The 18,867-nt window shown below is 38.4% G+C and overlaps 1 protein-coding gene across 1 annotated transcript in view; it reads left to right on the top strand.

The window, feature by feature from the left end:
* Ncor1 (nuclear receptor corepressor 1) overlaps nucleotides 1–18,867 on the top strand; it is a 168,843-nt gene that overhangs the window by 85,768 nt on the left and 64,208 nt on the right. The window contains exons 16-19 of the mRNA XM_013016349.1: nucleotides 4,269–4,486; nucleotides 6,636–6,698; nucleotides 8,532–8,671; nucleotides 12,561–12,687. Coding sequence (XP_012871803.1) covers nucleotides 4,269–4,486; nucleotides 6,636–6,698; nucleotides 8,532–8,671; nucleotides 12,561–12,687 — 548 coding nt within the window. The remainder of the gene's footprint in view (nucleotides 1–4,268; nucleotides 4,487–6,635; nucleotides 6,699–8,531; nucleotides 8,672–12,560; nucleotides 12,688–18,867) is intronic.

Genomic DNA, 18,867 nt, shown 5'->3' with positions numbered 1-18,867 from the left:
GTGCGACCCTATCTAGGAAATAGCCAATCCCCCAAAAAGCTGCCAGTGTGGCTCAAGTACCTGAAAGCCTATGACCTAGAGTTCAAACCCAAGAATCATCAAAGATTTCAAGAAAAGAGCATCTAGGTATGGTGGCTCATACTTAGATTCCCATCTATTTGGAAGATATAGGAGGATTGCCAGTACTGGCAAACAGCAAGTCTTTAAAAGAAAGTTAGATGTGGTCTGTATGTAGTCCCAGCTACCTGGGAGGTTTAGGTACAAGGATCACAGTCTAAGGCCAGCCCTTGACAATGAGCATGAGATTGTATCTAAAAAACAGTTAATGGGGAAGTATTGGGGCATGGCCTTGAGTTCAAAACCCAGAACTGCCAAGAGAAAAAACAATAAATGAAATAAGTAAAAATGGAAATAGCAGACCCACCAGGCACCAGAGGCTCACACATGTAATACTAGTTATTCAGGATCCTAAGATCTGGAGGATTAAATTCAAAGCAGCCTGGATAGAAAAGTTAAGAAAGTGATTAAGTAACTAACAAAGGCTGTAGGTATGGCTTGAATAGTAAAGTGCCAAGAGATCTGAGTTTAAGCCCTAACAACTCTCCTTCCAAAAGAGAGGTGGGAGGAGAAGCATTGAAATGTGTTGGACACTTGAGAAGTGTTTTAGTCCTATGTGGTTGATTGAGAGAACTTTGAATATAAAAACTGTTAAATAAGGGCTAGGAAGGGGCTCAGTGGTAGAGCACTTGCCTTGCATGCATGAGGCCCTGGGTTCAATTCCTCAGCACCACATAAGCAAAAAGAAAAAAGCCGGAAGTGGCGCTGTGGCTCAAGTGGTAGATCGCTAGCTAGCCTTGAGCTGAAGAGCTGAGGGACAGCGCCCAGGCCCAGAGTTCAGGCCCCATGACCGGACCCCCCCCCCAAAAAAAAAAAACTGTTAAATAAGCTTGGTGCCTGTGGCTCACGCCCATAATCCTAACTACTCTGGAGGCTGAGATCTGGGGATCATGTTTCAAAGCTAGCTCAGGCAGGAAAGTCTGTGAGACTCTTATCTCCAATAAACCACTAGAAAACGGGAAGTGGTGCTGTGGCTTAAGTGGTAGAACGCTCACATTGAACTGAAGAGCTGAGGGACAGTGCACAAGTTCAGAGTTCAAGCCCCAGGAATGAAACAAAACAAACAAATTATTAAATGATTAGACAATGAGGTTGAGCAAAAAACCAGAAGTAGTAAGGATGAGCCTGTTTTTTTGGATTTATTGATAGGAAATGGAGGTGGCAGTTGCAGCAGTTGGCTGAGAAATAGGAAGTCATTGAGTAACCCGACAAAGATCCAAGGCTATCTGTATGGGCTTGAGGAAATCCTGTATGAGAGGCTAGAGGAAGAAATTAAGCCTCTAGAAGGAAAGCAAGAGTAATAGCAGGAATATTTTGTGGCTAAACTAAAAAGGAAGAATTGTACACACAGACATTTATAGCAGAAACAATAATGTGATAATTGAGAAAAGGTCATTTTATTTTTCAGTTTGTGATTGATGAGTTTGACAAAACACCTATTTTTGGTAATGCTAGGGATCAAATTCATAAAACAGGAGCTGTAGACTAGAAATTAGTTGATAAGGAAATGAAGAAGAGAAAGGAAAAAGGCACATAGCTTTAATTTAGAACTGAAGGGGGGAGATTTATTATTTTATTTTTGTGCTAGTCCTGGGGCTTGAACTCAGGGCCTGTCCCTGAGCTTCTTTTGCTCAAGGCTAGCACTCTATCATTTGAACCTCAGCATCACTTCTGGCCTTTTCTGTATGTGGTACTGAGGAATCAAACCCAGGGCTTCATGCATGCTAGGCAGATTCCCAGCACAGAATAATTTTTTTAAATATTTTTTTATTGAGATTAGGTGATCACATAAATTTCACATCTTTCACAGTATCGTGGAATAGTGATACTTAAGGTTACAAACACATCTTAACCTTCACAAGGCAAATTGTTATTATTATGGTCTATAAAGTTTGTGAATTCTATAAGCTTTGACAATACAACTATTTCTTCCACATTAGGAGAAGAATAATTTTTGAAGCACTTGTTTTGGGTAAAGAAATCCATAATCTGGGAAATCAGAACAAGTCTTTACTTAAAATAGATAAAACCAGAAAATTGTCATCTTCCATTAAGCATCTTTTTCTTTTGGTTGATCCTGGGGCTTGAAAAATATAACACCTATGAGAGATAAAATAATGTGGAGAGTGGTTGTCCAGTGATTTTTTTTTTTTTTTTGGTCCGGTCGTGGGGCCTGAACTCTGGGTCTGGGTGCTGTCCCTCAGCTCTTCAGCTCAAGGCTAGCGCTCTACCACTTGAGCCACAGCGCCACTTCCGGCGTTTTTCTTTTTGCGTATGTGGTGCTGAGGAATCGAACCCAGGGCCTCATGCATGCAAGGCAAGCACTCTACCACTGAGCCACCTTGCCAGCCCCCAGTGATTTTTTTTTTGTAGTAATACTGCTGTTAATAATTGCTCACATCTTTTAACTTTTTTCCAAGTGGCTGAGACTATGATAAGCACTTTATAACCTAAGAGTTAAGATTTAATAATAACAAACATGCATGGTGTTTACTGTTTCCAAGCATAGTTGTAGGTACTTGATACAAATTAACTCCTTAATCGTCACAACTGTTTTATGAATTATATTATCACTATATTGTCCAGAGAGGGAAACTGAAATTTTAAAGGCTAGGCAGCTTATCCAAAGAGATCACATGACTAGTAAATCACAAACTTTTGTTTGGTCCAGTCCCATGTTTGCAGGCTCCAGAGATCTTTCTCCTGATCATGAAGCCATACTGCTGTATCTGTACATTATCAGTGTTGGAAGTGGTTGAGAATGCAGAGTATGGCTTACTGAAATGAGATAATACTATGATTATTACTATAGAATAGGCATACATCATGTAGCTTATCTACTTCCATTTTACAGATAAGACATCTTAGGACTTCTTTTGGTGTAGCCCCTGCTTCTTGGCTTTCTTTGGGCATTTCTTATTTCCTTATGAAATGAACTAGGTTTTTTGTGTTTTTGTTCTTTGTGCTTGTTCTGGGGCTTGAACTTGGGCCTGCATGCGCTGCCTCTGTTCTGCTCAAGGGTAGTGCTTGCTCTACAACTTTGAGCCATAGCTTCATTTTTGGCTCTTTTGTAACTAATTAGAAATGAGAGTATCACAGACTTCCTTGTCTAGTCTGGCTTTGAGCCATGATCTTCAGATCTCAGCCTCCTGAGTAGCTAGGATTATAGGCATGAGCCACTGGTGCCCAGAAAATGAGTTAGTTTTTAAGGCAGTTGGCTTGAAATGTATTTTAATTTTAATTTCTGTTTTTTGGTTTTCTTTTTTTTATTGGTTTTGGGGCTTGAAGTCTGGGCCTGAACGCTGTCCCTCAGCTCTTCAGCTCCAGGCTAGTGCTCTACCACTTGAGCTACAGCACCACTTCCTGAAATGTATTTTAATTTTAAATTCATTAATATGCAACAAAGGCCTGTGAACAATGTTAATTTTTTCTAGTCAAAGCTTTTCAGAATTACTGCCCAAGAGATTTTTTCATAATTTTTAAAAGTAATTAAGTTTATTTAATTTCTGTCTAATGAATATTGAAAATTGCATATTTTGGTGATGTATACTTTCAAGTTGCACAAGTTTTCCTTTTTTTTTTTTTGCCGATTGTGGGGCCTGAACTCTGGGCCTTGGTGCTGTCCCTCAGCACTTCAGCTCAAGGTTAACGCTCTACCACTTGAGCCACAGCGCCACTTCCAGCTTTTTTCTGCTTATGCGGTGCTGAGGAATCATACTCAGGGCCTCATGCATGCAATGAAAGCACTCTACCACTGAGATACCTTTGCAGCCCCTTCCTTTACTACTTTTTTTTGGAGGGGAGGGATCGTTTGTGGGGTTTGAACTCTTCCCTCAGCTCTTCAGCTCAAGGTGCACACTCTTTAACACTTGAGTCACAGCACCTCTTCCATTTTTCTGGTGGTTAATTGGAGATGGACTTTCCTGCTCGGGCTGGCTTTCTTTTTGTTGGTCATGGGGCTTGAACTCGGCCTCGGTGCTGCCCCTCAGCTCTTCAGCTCAAGGCTAGCACGCTACCACTTGAGCCACAGTGCCACTTCAGGCCTTTTCTGCTTATGTGGTGCTGAGGAATCGAACCCAGGGCCTTATGCATCCAAGGCAAGCGCTCTACCACTGAGCCACCTTCTCAGCCCCCTTTACTTTTGATTGTAGAGAAAATACCAAGGAAAAGGACAAGACTGAAGGTACAACAGAAGAAACTGAAGAGAGAGAGCAGGCTACGCCCCGGGGACGCAAGACTGCTAATAGCCAAGGTCGCAGAAAGGGACGAATAACCAGGTCCATGACAAATGAAGCTGCAGCTGCTATTGCTGCAGCTGCAGCAGCCACAGAAGAGCCCCCACCACCTCTCCCACCACCTGCAGAACCTGGTGAGTGCAAAGAATTGGCAAGAGCAGACTAGTTATTTGGGATGCTTTTTCAATGCAGGGCTGTAGCAAGGACCACTGAAATTTGCCACCTAGATACAGTTGCTGAAGTTTGGTACTAAAATGTAAACTTGGGGCTCACTTGGTTGATAGGTTCTGTAATGCTTAAGCCATACTCCTCCTACTCCTTTTTGCTTTTATTTTCAGATATGATCCCCTTTTTGTCCTGGGTTGACTTCAGACCCAGATTTTTTCCCTCTTATCCTTATAGTTGGGATGATGCATATTCGCCATGCCCAGCTTATTTGTAGAGATGGGGTTCTCAATGACTTTTGGCTCAGGCTAGCCTTGAATTGAAGTACTCCCAATCTCTGCCTCTATGAAGTTGGGATTAGAGGTAAGCCACTGTGCCTGGCTAAAGTATGGTATTTAAACTTGAAATCAAAGTATTTTCTAGAAGAATAATAACTGTAATGTTGCATCCCTTATATAACTCTTTTTATTATTTACTTAGTTGGTATGTATCAAAGATTTTCTAATCCCTGTCATTTCTATTAAAATTTTTTCAAAACATTTTATTATTGAGGTATGACAATCATTTCACTATTGCTCAGTTAGTTTGCTCAATTAGCTTGTCAATTAGTTTTTTTCTAAACCAATACATACAACTTTATAATGTAAAATCTTTTTGAACATAGCATTTTCTTTCTGTTACTTTTTATAGGAATCAATTCTTAGACAAAGGTATACTAAGTATAAGAATTGAAATATGTTTCTCTTTTCTTACAAAGTTTTATTATTAGCCTATAAAAGCAACTATGGCCAGGTACTGGTGGCTGATGCTTGTAATCCAAGCTACTCAGGTCGCTGAGCTCTGAAAATCGTAGTTTAAAGTCATCTTGGGCAGCAAAGTCTGTGAGGCTCTTATCTCCAGTTAATCAATCAAAACCAGAATTGGAGCTGTGGCTCAGGTGGTAGACTTGAGCAAAACGTTCCATACCCAGACCCCAAGGTTAAGCCCCAGGGCTGACCCCCTTTTCAATTAAAAAAAAAAAAGTTTTATGATAAAAGTGCTATCAGTGGTTCAGTAGTATCCGTTTCACAGCCACAGTAGGAAGACAGCATATTCTGGGGACAAGAATGATCTACTTGAACAAGTAGGATCAAAGGCTGGTGGCCTTGTTTGAACTTGCTTTTCTTACATAGAAATAAGCCTGCAAAATTTGTAAATAAAGAAGTGCTCTGATTAGATTTATCTTGTAAAAAGAAGTCTGGTTAAGTATGGCATTCAGGTGAGACAGACTAAGGGCAGGTGTTCTGTGTTTGTTCTTTCTGTGCTGATTGCTAGGCACTGAAGGATGAACAAAAAGTGTAAGGAGAAGAGGAAGTAGATCTGCTAAGCAGGAAGTCACTGGATGAGGTGGGACTTTCTCAGAATACTGAGAGAGAACATGACACTGGGAGACGGTTGGAACTTTTCCATCTACTTGATGCTAGATACCTATGCTAGCCAATTTCCATAATTTCTTTTTTTGGTGTCAGTCTTGGGACTTGAACTCAGTGCCTGGGCACTGTCCCTGAGGTGTTCCTCTCCTTCCCACCTCCCCCTCTGCACTGGCTTGAACTCAGGGCCTCACACTCTCCCCCCCCCCCTTTTCCCCCCCCCCCAGGAGGCATTCTTCTACTTAAACCACAGCTCCACTTGTGTCTTTTTGATGGTTATTTTGAGGTAAAGTCTTACAGACTTTCCTGCCTGACAGGGTCCTCAGATTCCATCCTCTCTGAACAGCTAAGATTATAGGTGTGGGCCACTGGCACAGGGCTTGAATGTTTTTTTTTCTTGTTGTTGGTCGTGGGGCTTGAACTCTGGCGTGGACACTGTCCCTGAGCTCTTCAGCTCAAGCTAAGCTCTCTACCACTTTAGCCATAGAGCTACTTTCGGTTTTCTTGTGGTTAATTGGAGATAAGAGTCTCACTTTTCTGCCAGGGCTGGCTTTGAACCTTGATTCTTAGATCTCAGCCTCCTGTAAAGCTAGGATTACAGGCCTGAGCCACCAGCACCCAGCCAGTATGTTTTTACATCAACTATGTTCTCAATTACATGGTTTGTCTGAATGAGGGTTAACTTAGTTTTCTTAACTGTATTTCTCAGTTTCCACAGAGCCCGTAGAAACCTCTCGATGGACAGAAGAAGAAATGGAAGTTGCTAAGAAAGGTAAATCATAATGGTTCAGACCCTTGGGCTTTTTGTTTTTATCTTTTAAATATTGATTAGTAATGAATGGGATGGAGCTAAGTTTTAAATTGGAAGAATACAATTCTTCCAAAAGAAAATATAGAATTTCAAAATAAGTAATGTAAGTACTCAATAAGTATCCCAGTGTGCCTTAAAATGGCCATATTTTAAGGACATAAGAGATTCTATAGTTTGAACAAGTTTATCCTCTTTTTTTTTTTTTTTCTTTTTACCAGTACTGAGGCTTGAACTCAGGATCTGGGTACTGTTCCTGAGCTTCTTTGTGCTCAAGGCTTGCGCTTTACCACTTGAGACACAGTGACATTTCTGGTTTTTTGCGTCTTTTTTTGGCGATTAGCGTCTCATGGGGACCTGTCTACCCCAGCTGGCTTTGAACCTTGATCCCCATATCTTAGCCAGAGATAATTGTCTTATGGACTTTCCTGCCCAGGGTTGCTTTGTACTGTAGTCCTCAGATCTCAGCCTCCTAAGTAGCTAGGATTACTGCCATGAGCATTCAGCTCCTGGCTTCATACTTTTTGACTAGACTCATCTCAAACCTTGATCCTCTTGACTGTGCCTCCTAAATAGCTGGGATTACAGGTATGAGCCACTGTGCTTGACCTCATTTAAAATCTATTTGCTATAATTGGCATATGCTAAATTTATATAATTAAAAATGATTCACAATTATTCATCAAAATATCATGGTTTAGTAAGTAGATACTAGCTGTATCTTTTTTTCTAGCAAATATACCTATGTAACTATTTATACCTAGTGTTATACATAGTGTTTAGTCACTATTCTTTTGGTGAGATTTGGTAGTGATCTTCCAGTTTTCATTATTAAAGGAAGCTAATTACATTAACCTTAAAAACTGATGTTTGGCCTATAAGTTATTTGTACTGGGAATTACTACTTTTATATACCTGTGTCTGAGGTATATCTTTGTATTGCTCTTTACCTATGTAAATGTACACATACACTTATATTCTTTACATGTGTATTTGTGTGATATACAGCTTGATTATAAAAATCTTGCTTAACTTTTTGTGATCTGTGACAGGCTTTTTAAAAACTAAATCTTTGATGGATTGTTCATAAGTTGACTAACATTAAATGTTAATTATAAATGAAGTTTCATATACTTGAGATTTTGAGGTTGTAGGTGTTTTTTTTTTCTATATTTGGGTGTGTGTGTTTGTGTTTGCTAATAGCAGGTATTGTAACTCTGTAACTTTCTTGTTTGGCTTCCTTGCTCATTGTGTGTGCCCTACCACTTGAGTCAACCTAGCATTTTGCTAGTCTATTGGAGAGTCCAGAAGAGTCTCCAGGACTTTTCTGCTTAAGCTAGCTTCAAGCCATGACCATCCAGGTCTTACCCTCCTCAGTAGCTATGATTACGGGCATGAGCTACTGTGCTTAGCAAAAGTTTGTATTAATCATTGATATTTAGTTGTTCTATTACTGTTTTGTTTCTCTAAGACTGTAAAAGTATCCAGTTATTCAGTTTGTAAGTATATGAACCACCACTATGGGTCTATCATTGTTCTAGTTTTGTGGGAGGTTTATATTAAGGATGAGATTTAGTCCTTCCTGGAATGAGCATGTTTTTGATTTGGGAGAAAAATACAGAGATGTAAATGAGTTTTGTGTTTTAAGTATTTTAATAAATATTGAAGTATATTTTAAAAGTACTTGAAAGCACAGTTTTGTTAAAGATAGTGACTATAACACCTAGGCTGTTTTGTTATTTTTCTTGATTAATTAGGTAGCTGTTAATTAATGCTTGATCTCTTTTTCAAATACAGGCTTAGTAGAACATGGTCGTAACTGGGCAGCAATTGCCAAAATGGTGGGAACTAAAAGTGAAGCTCAGTGTAAAAATTTCTATTTTAACTATAAAAGGCGACACAATCTTGACAACCTCTTGCAGCAACATAAACAGAAAGTGAGTATATTAGAGGTGGTAAGTATTTACTATTTTTTTAACTTCAGAGTGCTTTTGAACTACAGAGAATTGTGTTTGTGTTATATGAGACCTAGTCTCACTGTGTAGTCCAGGCTAGCTCTGAACTCAAGATCTTCCTGCTTAAACCTCTTGAATGCTAGAATTATAAACATCATCAGTGGTTCTTGGCACAGAGCTTGTTTTATATTTTTATTTATGTATTTATCTGTAAGAAGTAGGATAATTTCAAGGGCTAGAAGTCTGACTCAAATAGTAAAGTGCCTGCCTACCAAGTGACAGGATCTGAGTTCAATCCCCCATACTCCCGCTAAAAATAAAATGTTTTAATTTCTCTATATGAGTTAAGTATTGCCTTTTGTATTGCCTTTTGTACTGCCTTTGAAGACTTACATTTTTCATAATAGTATTTCAGTACTTCTGAATTACTATTATCTGGTAAAAAATAGGCATTTTAAAATTTATTTTTGGTAGTATTGTATTGATTATGTTGAATAATTACCAAAACACAGTCCACTCAGATTTGAAGCAAAAAAATCATAATTTTAGGTTTGCTTGGGTTCCATAGTGAGGTCTTGAAGTAAAAGAAATAAACAGTTGTAACAATCAGAGATAGATGTTCAAGACACTATGTTGAAAACAAACTTTACAGCTTCGGGAGGTGGTAGTGAGGAGAAGTTGGGGAGGTGGTGAGGAAAGGGATGGTAGGGGGAAAAACAGAGGAGGGGGTAACAATGCTCGATAAGAAATGTACTCATTACCTTATTCATGTAACCCCTTTGTACAGTATTCTTACCATAAAAAATACTTTAAAAACCTTCAAAATTGAAATCACTTTTTTTCTTTTTCTTTTTTTTTGTCCATCGCGGGGCTTGAACTCTGGGCCTGGGTGCTGGTCCTCAGCTCTTCAGCTCCAGGCTGGCGCTCTACCACTTGAGCTACAGCGCCACTTCCGGTTTTCTGTTGGTTTATTGGAGATAGGAGTCTCACGGTCTCTCCTGCCTGGGCTGGCTTTGAACCTCGATCCTCAGATCTCAGCCTCCTGAGTAGCTAGGATTACAGGCGTGAGCCACCAGCGCCCAGCCCACTTTTTTTCTTTTTCAACAGAAAGCCTATGGAATAAAAAGTAAGGGATCATAAGATTATTGAAAATTCTAAAAAAAGAAGTTGTAGTGGATTTTAAAGTTCTTAAAGTTTTTTAAGTTCTCTGAGGTTAAAAACTATTTTCCTAAAAGCAGTATACTATATAACACAAAATATAACAACGAAAATAAACCTAACATAATAAGATGTAATTCACTTTTCCTACTGTATTAACATTTGTGTTAATGAGGTTTAAAGCTGTGATAGGTAAAAATGAGCATCAGTCATTGCAGGACACCACAAGTGCTGTACTCAATGAGTTCTGCATCTCTAAGTCTTTATGAATTTTTTAAATGCCTATTTCACTGCTGCCTAGTATGTACAAGACCTTTAATTTTGTTAAATATTTTAGAGTACATATCCTTTTATCTTTTCCTGTATTGTGATGAAATGAGAAGGGTATGTTCAGTCAGCTCTTCTACTGTATGGCAGAGTGTAATGTTTCTGTCAGGGAAAGATTCTTATGCTCTTTCTCCAAACTGAACTAATCCACTATTTTTCATGGAATATCATTTTTAATTTAATGTCAAACAGTTTTCAGTTTCAGTATTAGGCAGATAGTTTTTGACATTGGATGACCCTGTTATTGATTTTTAAAAAGAGCTTAGGGTATTTTTATACTTTGCCTTTTTAAAATTCTGTGCAATAATGAGATGTTTTTGAAAATATATATTCATTTTCATGTTTTTATTACTATAGAAAAACACCTGAAGCAATAAACTTTAAAAGAGGAAATATTTATCTTAGATTACAGTTTTTGAAGTCTTAATGCATAGACCACATTTCTTCTTTGGCTTGCAGCAAGTATATCACAGCAATAATGGCAGTGCCAGGGTTTCTATTCACCTGTAGAAAAAAGAAATGGGAAAGGTCAAGTTTCCTCTTTAGGGCCGTGCTTTCAGTGACTTAGGCATCAGCCTCACCTTTAGAAAGTTCTACCTTGTCTTAGGTCATTCTAGATCTAAATACAGCAAGCACCATGAAATTAACATCTCCCAATTATATACTTTTCTGATGAGATCAGTAATAATAATGGCAAATGTTGAAAATCTTGTGTAAATTTTTTTTGGGGGGGGTCTGGTATTGTGGATGATGTAACCCAGAACCTTTTGCATGCTAGGCAAGTGGTCTGTCTGAGCTACCTCTAGCCCTTCTATATTTATCATATGACCAGATCATGATGTTACATTAGATATCATTCATTGCTAAATGATTCATAAAAATTTAAGACAATGTTTTTAAATGGATCAGAGTATGAGACAGTTGAGCAGATTTTAATATAAAGTATATGAACATTTCTTGCTGTGATTCCAGGTTATCTTAGTGTACCTATTTGAGTTTTGCTACAGAAAGAATAATAGCCTCTGAAGTTGCCTCCAATACTGTTTTTTTTAACCTACAATCTGTGTGAATCCATGTTTTTTCATATGCCTCAATGAAAACATTGTATCCAAGAATAGGGTACATGTGGAAGCACATTTGGAAATTCTGTTTATTATTGGATCAGGCATTACAGAGATTTCTAAAACATTTTTTTAAAAAGTGTCAATTTTCATTGTTATTCTTGGTTTGTGAAATAGCCTTGAGCTGAAGAGCTGAGGGACAGTGCCCAGGCTCAGAGTTCAGCCCCCACGACTGGACCCCCCCCAAAAAAATGTGTATGTACGTATTCATACATGTAGTTTTATGTAAATACATAGTTTGCAGAATGGGAGCTACTATTTAACAACAAAAATGGACCTTATTGCTAATGATAGTAAAATGTATTTAGTAATAACACAAACGTTGTATTGTTTCCATAAAATACATGATTTTCAATACTAATTATAGCTTCTATTTACCCCAAGTAGAAAATTATATAAATACCTTAAAATAGTTTTAGTTATATCGATAGATTTTTGTAGAATCATTATAAAAATAATTTTGAAGAATTCATGATAGGGATACATTCAGTTCATAACTTTGTTAGTTTGGTGTGTTTTGTTTTTTGGTATAGGTCCTGTCCCTGAGCTTTTTTCTCAAGGCTAGTGTTCTACCACCTGAGCTACAGCTCCACTTCCAATTTTTTGGTGGTTAATTGAAGATAAGTCTCACTTTCTTGCCCAGGCTTTGGGCTGCAAAACTTTGAACTGCAATCCTCAGACCTCAGCCTCCTGAGTAGCTAGGATTACAGGCATCAGTCAACAGCATCTATGTTACAGGTTTTGAAAGTAATATCTATAACTATATAGGACTATTTGTGTGTCTCCCCCCCCCCACCTTTAGTTAAATGCTAGCCAAAAAACAAAGAGAAAAAAAAGAAGATACATTAATCAGGAATAGGGGAGGGGAATGGCAACTTCAAAACAGTTTAGTTGTAACTTAAAAAAAGGGGGGGGTTGAATTGAGGCCCTCACACTTGTTTAAGTGTTCTGCCACTTGAGACATGCTCCTGACCCTTTTTGCTCTATTTATTTTTTACTTAGGGTTCACATTTTTGTCTTGGCTAGCCTGCAACATCCATCTTCTTATTGTGAACCTCTTGTGTAGTAGAATTGCTAGAATGTGCTACTATGCCTGCTCTAGATTTAACTTTTGATACATTTCTACAGCTGTTGTTAGACACTTAGCCCTCTTCTGTAATATGTGTGTATCAGTGTGTTGCATTATTGCAGAAATGATATGGTTTAATTGTTGCCCTTACAGTTATGTAAATCTGAAATAATTGCACATTGTGTGCCTTTTTTAGACATCAAGGAAACCTCGTGAAGAAAGAGATGTGTCTCAGTGTGAAAGTGTTGCTTCCACTGTTTCTGCTCAGGAAGATGAAGACATTGAAGCCTCCAATGAAGAAGAAAATCAAGAAGATAGTGAAGGTATCTCAAAATCTTAAATTTAGTTGTGACTTCTGACATCCCACATGTAATGTATACTTTTTTTCTTCCCTGAAGAAAAAGTTTATCACTGTTTTTATGGCATAAACTTTGAACTTGAACATACTGTACTGACCAACAAATACTTATATAGTACGTAAGGTGGTTCAAATACTACAACTAGAAGAGCTTGAAACTGACAGTCCAACTTCATGTATCAAGTACCAACATGAATAAAATGTGTGCCTATCATTGCTGAATCTAATTGTTCAGTTATCATTATATTTCTTTTTTATTGTCTTAAGGTTGACTTCATATTTTAAATTTACATATATCATATTTGTGCTTCATGATTTCATATTTTTTACCATGTAAATATATTGGATTTATGCTTTCCTATGATAAGAATTAATGAATCTAGAAGGTCCAGTAGAGAAATACTAACCTAAGATACTGACGGAATAATAAAATCCCTTTGTTTCTTGAGTAAACCAATTATAGTTTTTTTTTTTTAACGTAAGCATTTTAAGCACTAATGAAAAGAAGACACTAATAATTTATTTCAGATTACATTACTATTAACATTTTAACAACTTTCTTTTACAAATCGACTGTCTCTGGTGTGAGGATTCCCATAATGTTCCTTTTAGTCATTTATAATATTACAAATATTTGCCTGTCAATTGGCCAGTGGCTCACACCTATAATCCTAGCTACTCAGTAGGCTAAGGATCATGGTTCAAAGCCAGCCTGGGCAGGAAAGACCATGAGACTCTTATCTTCAATAAATCACTAGAAAACTGAAAGTGTTACTATGGTTCAAATAGTAAAGCGCTGGCCTTGAGCTGAAGAGTGTGGAGACAGCGCCCAGGCCCAGAGTTCAGGCCCCCCCCCCCCAAAAAAAAAATTGTCTGTCTCATTTGCTCTTTTTCTTTTGGATTACCAGAATTTAAATTGTGAGTTTAATAATAGCTGTTAATCTTTTTTAATTTTAGAAAGTATCTTACTATATAGTACTTGCTGAACCTCCCGCCTTAGTGTCCTAAGTGCTGGGATTATAGGCATATAACATCATACCTAGCTTAGAACTGTTTTTTTTGGGGGGGGGGAGGGGCTCCGGTCATGGGGCCTGAACTCTGGACCTGGGCGCTGTCCCTCAGCTCTTCAGTTCAAGGCTAGTACTCTACCACTTGAGCCACAGCGCCACTTCTGGCTTTTTTTTTTTTTTAATCTTATTTTTTTATGTGGTGGTGAGGAATCAAACCCAGCCTCAGGCATGCAAGGCAAGAGCTCTACCACTGAGCCACCTTCCCAGCCCAGAATTGTTTATCTTTTGTAGGCTTTTAAATTTTATGTAAACTCAGGAAGCCTTACACCTTCCTATTTGATAAATACTATGTTTTGTTTCATTGATTTATTTAGAGACAGGATTTCTTTTTGTTTGTTTTTTGTTTTTGGGTCTCGTCATGGGGCCTGAACTCTGGGCCTGGGTGCTGTCCCTCAGCTCTTCAGCTCAAGGCTAGCTCTCTACCACTTAAACCACAGCGCCACTTCCGGCTTTTTTTTTTTTATGTGATGCTGAGGAATCGAACCCAGGGCCTCTGGCATGCAAGGCATGCGCTCTACCACTGAGCCACCTTCCCAGCCCCAAGACAGGATTTCTTATATAGCCTTAAGCTGGCTTAGAATTTCCTTTGTAGTCAAGGATGGCTTGCAACTCAGAATCCTCCTGCCCTAAGTCTCCTAAGTGCTAATATTATGTGTCATCTTGTTTTTTACTTATTTTTTTCACTTACTGTTTTTTAATTTTAAAAAATTGTTTATTTGTGGTTGTGGGGCTTGAACATAGGGCCTGGATGCTGTCCCTGAGCTCTTTTGCTTTAAGCTAGTACTCTACCACTTAGAGCCACAGTGCTACTTACAGTTTTTTGGTGGTTAATTGGAGATAAGACCTTACAGACTTTAGACTTTCCTGCCCGGGCTGGCTTTGAACTACAATCCTCAGATATCAGCCTCCAGAGTAGCTAGGATTACAGATTTGAGCCACAGGTGCCCAGCTTTTTTTTTTTTTTTTTAATTTTTTGTGCTGGTAGTAGGGCTTGAACTCAGGGCCTGGGTCCTCTTCCTAAGCTTTTTGGTTCTCTGTGACTTGAACCACAGCTGTACCTTTAGCTTTTTGGTGGTTAATTGGAGATGAGAGTCTCATGGACTTTTTTTTTTGCCAAGACTGGCTTTGAACAGTGATCCTCAGATCTCAGTCTCCTGAGTAGCTATTATTACATGCATGAAACTCTAGCACCTGACTATTCTTGTCTTTTTTTTTTTTTTAAATCAATTGTGGGGCCTGAACTCTGGGCCTGGGCACTGTTCCTGAGCTCTTTAGCTAAAGGCTAGTGCTCTACCACTTGAGCCACAGTGCCACTTAGTTTTCTGGTGGTTTATTGGAGATAGTCTCAGAGAATTTCCTGCCTAGGCTGGCTGTGAACCATGATCTGCAGATCTCAGCCTCCTGAGTAGCTAGGATTACAATCATGAGCCACTGGCGCTCAGCTTATTCTTGTCTTTTAAATATAAAATTTGTCTTGAAATGAGTTTTGTCTTTGAACGTTAAAGAAACTTTTTCTGTGAGTCTTTTTAAAAAAGATTTTTTTTTTTTTTTTTTTGGGTCCGGTAGTGGGGCCTGAACTCTGGGCCTGGGCGCTGTCACTCAGCTCTTCAGCTCAAGGCTAGCGCTCTACCACTTGAGCCACAGCACCACCTCCGGCTTTTTTTCTTTTTTTTTTTTTTTGCTTATGTGGTGCTGAGGAATTGAACCCAAGGCCTCAGGCATGAAGGCAAGCACTCTACCACTGAGCCATCTTCCCAGCCCCAAAAAAGAATTTTTATTATTATAAAGGTGATATACAGAAGGTTACAATTGCATAAGTCAGGTAAAGAGTGTATTTCTTTTTGGACAATTTCTTCACTTTCTATCAGTTTTTCCCTCCTGTCTCTACCCACAAGTTCAGGCTTTTTCTGGGGGGGTGGAGAGGGTTAAAATGAAGTAATACGGGTATAAAGAGAATATTGGAGGAAGCTCACTCTTATAATAATGCTGCAAATGCAATTTACTATACTCATGGTACTTTCAGAGCCCATAAGAGTCAGTGCATTTACAATAGTTTTAGCTGGTAGCTAGTATTTCCTGGTATTACAAATGTAAATGAGACCTGGACAGTTTTTTCTCTTTTTTTACAATGTCAGTCACTGTGTGAAAATATTACTTGGAGAGAGAGACCATGTCCACAGAATTTTTATTCTAGTGTAATTTTTTTGTTTGTTTGTTTGGGTCCAGTCATGGGGCCTGAACTCTGGGCCTGAGTGCTGTCCCTCAGCTCTTCAGCTCAAGGCTAGTGCTCTACCACTTGAGCCACAGCGCCACTTCCGGCTTTTTTCTTTTTGCTTATGTGGTGCTGAGGAATCAAACCCAGGGCCTCAGGCATGCAAGGCAAGAACTCTACTACTGAGCCACCTTCCCAGCCCTCTAGTGTAATGTTTGATTTGTTCCATTTTATTTATCTCTTCCTGTATCTCATTTATAAGTAAATTTTAACGTGACTGTATAGGTGGAGAAAAGGTAGTATATGTATTTATATTTGGTACTGTATATAGCTACGGGTATAGTGTGGTTTTGGAACACACTTCCTGGGACAATATAGGTCAACTGTATTAATCTTTTTGGCTGTTAGAATACTATACACTGGATGGCTTAAACTACAGACACTTATTTTTGCCTATTAGGAGGCTGAAAATCATGATCAGACTGCTGGCCAAATTCCTTTCTAATGTCAAATCCTCTTCCTGGTTTGTAGAAAGTCCTCATATAACTTTCCTCTGTAGGTATACACTCCTAGTATCTATTCAGTAACAGCTCTGCTGGATTAGAGGCCACTGTTATAACTTCATTTAACTTCAGTTTAAGGCCCTGTCTCCAAATGCAGTCACACTGGGTATTAGGGCTTCAACATTTAAATTATGGAGGGAGTCACAATTTAGTCCCTAATAAAGCCCACCCCTATTATTATAAATTTGTTAATTTCAGAACAAAAAAGTTCTGTTCATAGATGGGTTAACCGATTCTTAAAATATTAGTACCACAAAGTTGATTTTTTCCCTTTTATTTTTTTTCCTCTTATTTTGTCTTAGTGTAAAACCTTTTTGAAAATATTAAGATAGTGTGTCCCTCTGATTTGATCCATGATAGCCTAGTTAGTTACATTTTATGCAGCCATACATAAGGTTATCCTGTGACATTTTGAATAGTTTTCTAATAATAGGAAATGAAGTTAGTTTTATTTGTAAGTTTTTATAGAACAGAATATAAATATAGATGAATATATGTTATATGAATATATAACAATATAAATATGTGACTTGTGATTGTACACTTGTAGTTAACTCAGGTGCACTGTTTATTGTGTGACAAGGCTCTTGCCTGTGGAAGAATGAAGAATATAGAATGAAGGGATATATGTGTGTGTATACATATACATACATATATATGTGTGTGTGTGTGTGTGTATACATATATATATGTGTGTATACATATATATATGTGTGTGTATACATATATATATGAGTTGAGAATTTCTGTGAATCACTTTTCTTAAAATATATTTGACATTCAAGATTAAAGTAGCTGAATCAGAAAGATTTACTACTTAACAAAATTTGGATTTATTCTTATTCTCTTGTTCTAAATAATTACTATATACATACCACATATAAATGATTAGTATTTAATGTAATATGTTAAACACATATTTATGTGTATGTAATGTATGATTGTACAAAATAGATAAATATCATGTGGGCACTGGTGGCCCATGCCTGTAATCAGAGCTACTGAGGAAGCTGAGATCTAGATCACAGTTCAAAGCCAACCTGACATACAAGTCTCTGAGGCTCTTTTTTCCAGTTAACCACTAAAAAAGCTGGAAGCAGAACTGTGGCTCAGGTGGTAGAGCACTAGACTTGAGCAAGAAAAATCTCTGGGATAGTGCCCAGGCCCTGAGTTCAAGCCCTAGCTAGACTGGCACAAAAAGATAAATAAGTATACATTTGCATTTCTAGGGTTGGAACTTAGGGCCTTGTGCTTAGTAGGCAGGTACTCTGCCACTGGTTTTACATTTTTAGTCCGGTTTTTGCTTTTCAATAATTTTTTCACATTGGATTTCATGGTTCTCCCCTCCCTTTCACCCCCTCCCCCTGCCCCCCTCCCCCCAAGGAACAGCCTTACACCAGGATCCTGCTTCCTATGCCTTATGCATAGTTGGAACTATAGATGTACACTACTATAGTATACCCAGCTTACAGATTGAAATAGGGGTCTGCTAACTTTTTGCATTGTCTTAACTTCAGATTTCAGTCCTCCTGAGTAGTTGGGATTATAGGCATGAGCTACCATCCTTGGTTTAGGAAAAAAGATACTTGCCTTTGGTTAACATTTGCTGAAGCATTATGCCTTGGAAATATTCCTAGTATTTTTATGGGTTGGAAGAATACAAGAATGTAATATAGCTGGGTGCGGTGACTCACGCCTGTAATCCTAGCTACTCAGGAGGCTGAGATCTGAGGATCGAGGTTCAAAGCCAGCCTGGGCAGGAAAGTCTGTGAGACTCTTTATCTCCTATTAACCACCAGAAAACCGGAAATGGTGCTGTGGCTCAAGTGGTAGAGCGCTCACCTTGAGATGAAGAGCTGAGGGACAGTGCCTAGGCCCAGAGTTCAAGTCCCACAACCGACCCCCCCAAAAAAAAATATATATATATATATAAACTTTGCTGGTATCAGATGATTTTATCACTATACCATCACTGACATGTCCCCTGATATTTTAAGGATAAGTGATGGTCAGTTTGCCTTTGAATTTGAGGTGTCCCATCACTTTGTAGACAGAAATAAGGCTTTTTGTTAGATTTTTCATTATTTCAATATTTCACTGATCTGGTTATTATATATTATAGTCATAACCCTATTCTGAGTTTTTGCTTATCCTGTTGTTCTTTCTTTCTCTTTCTCTCTCTCTCTGTCTCTCTCTTTCTCCCCTCCCCTCCTTTTCTTTTCTTTTTCTTTTTGGGTCCGGTCGTGGGACCTGAACTCTGGGCCTGGGCGCTGTCCCTCAGCTCTTCAGTTCAAGGCTAG

The sequence above is a fragment of the Dipodomys ordii genome, unplaced genomic scaffold, assembly GCF_000151885.1.
Source record: "Dipodomys ordii isolate 6190 unplaced genomic scaffold, Dord_2.0 Scaffold31, whole genome shotgun sequence".
NCBI lineage: Eukaryota > Metazoa > Chordata > Mammalia > Rodentia > Heteromyidae > Dipodomys > Dipodomys ordii.
This window is presented reverse-complemented; position numbering and strand designations above follow the sequence as displayed.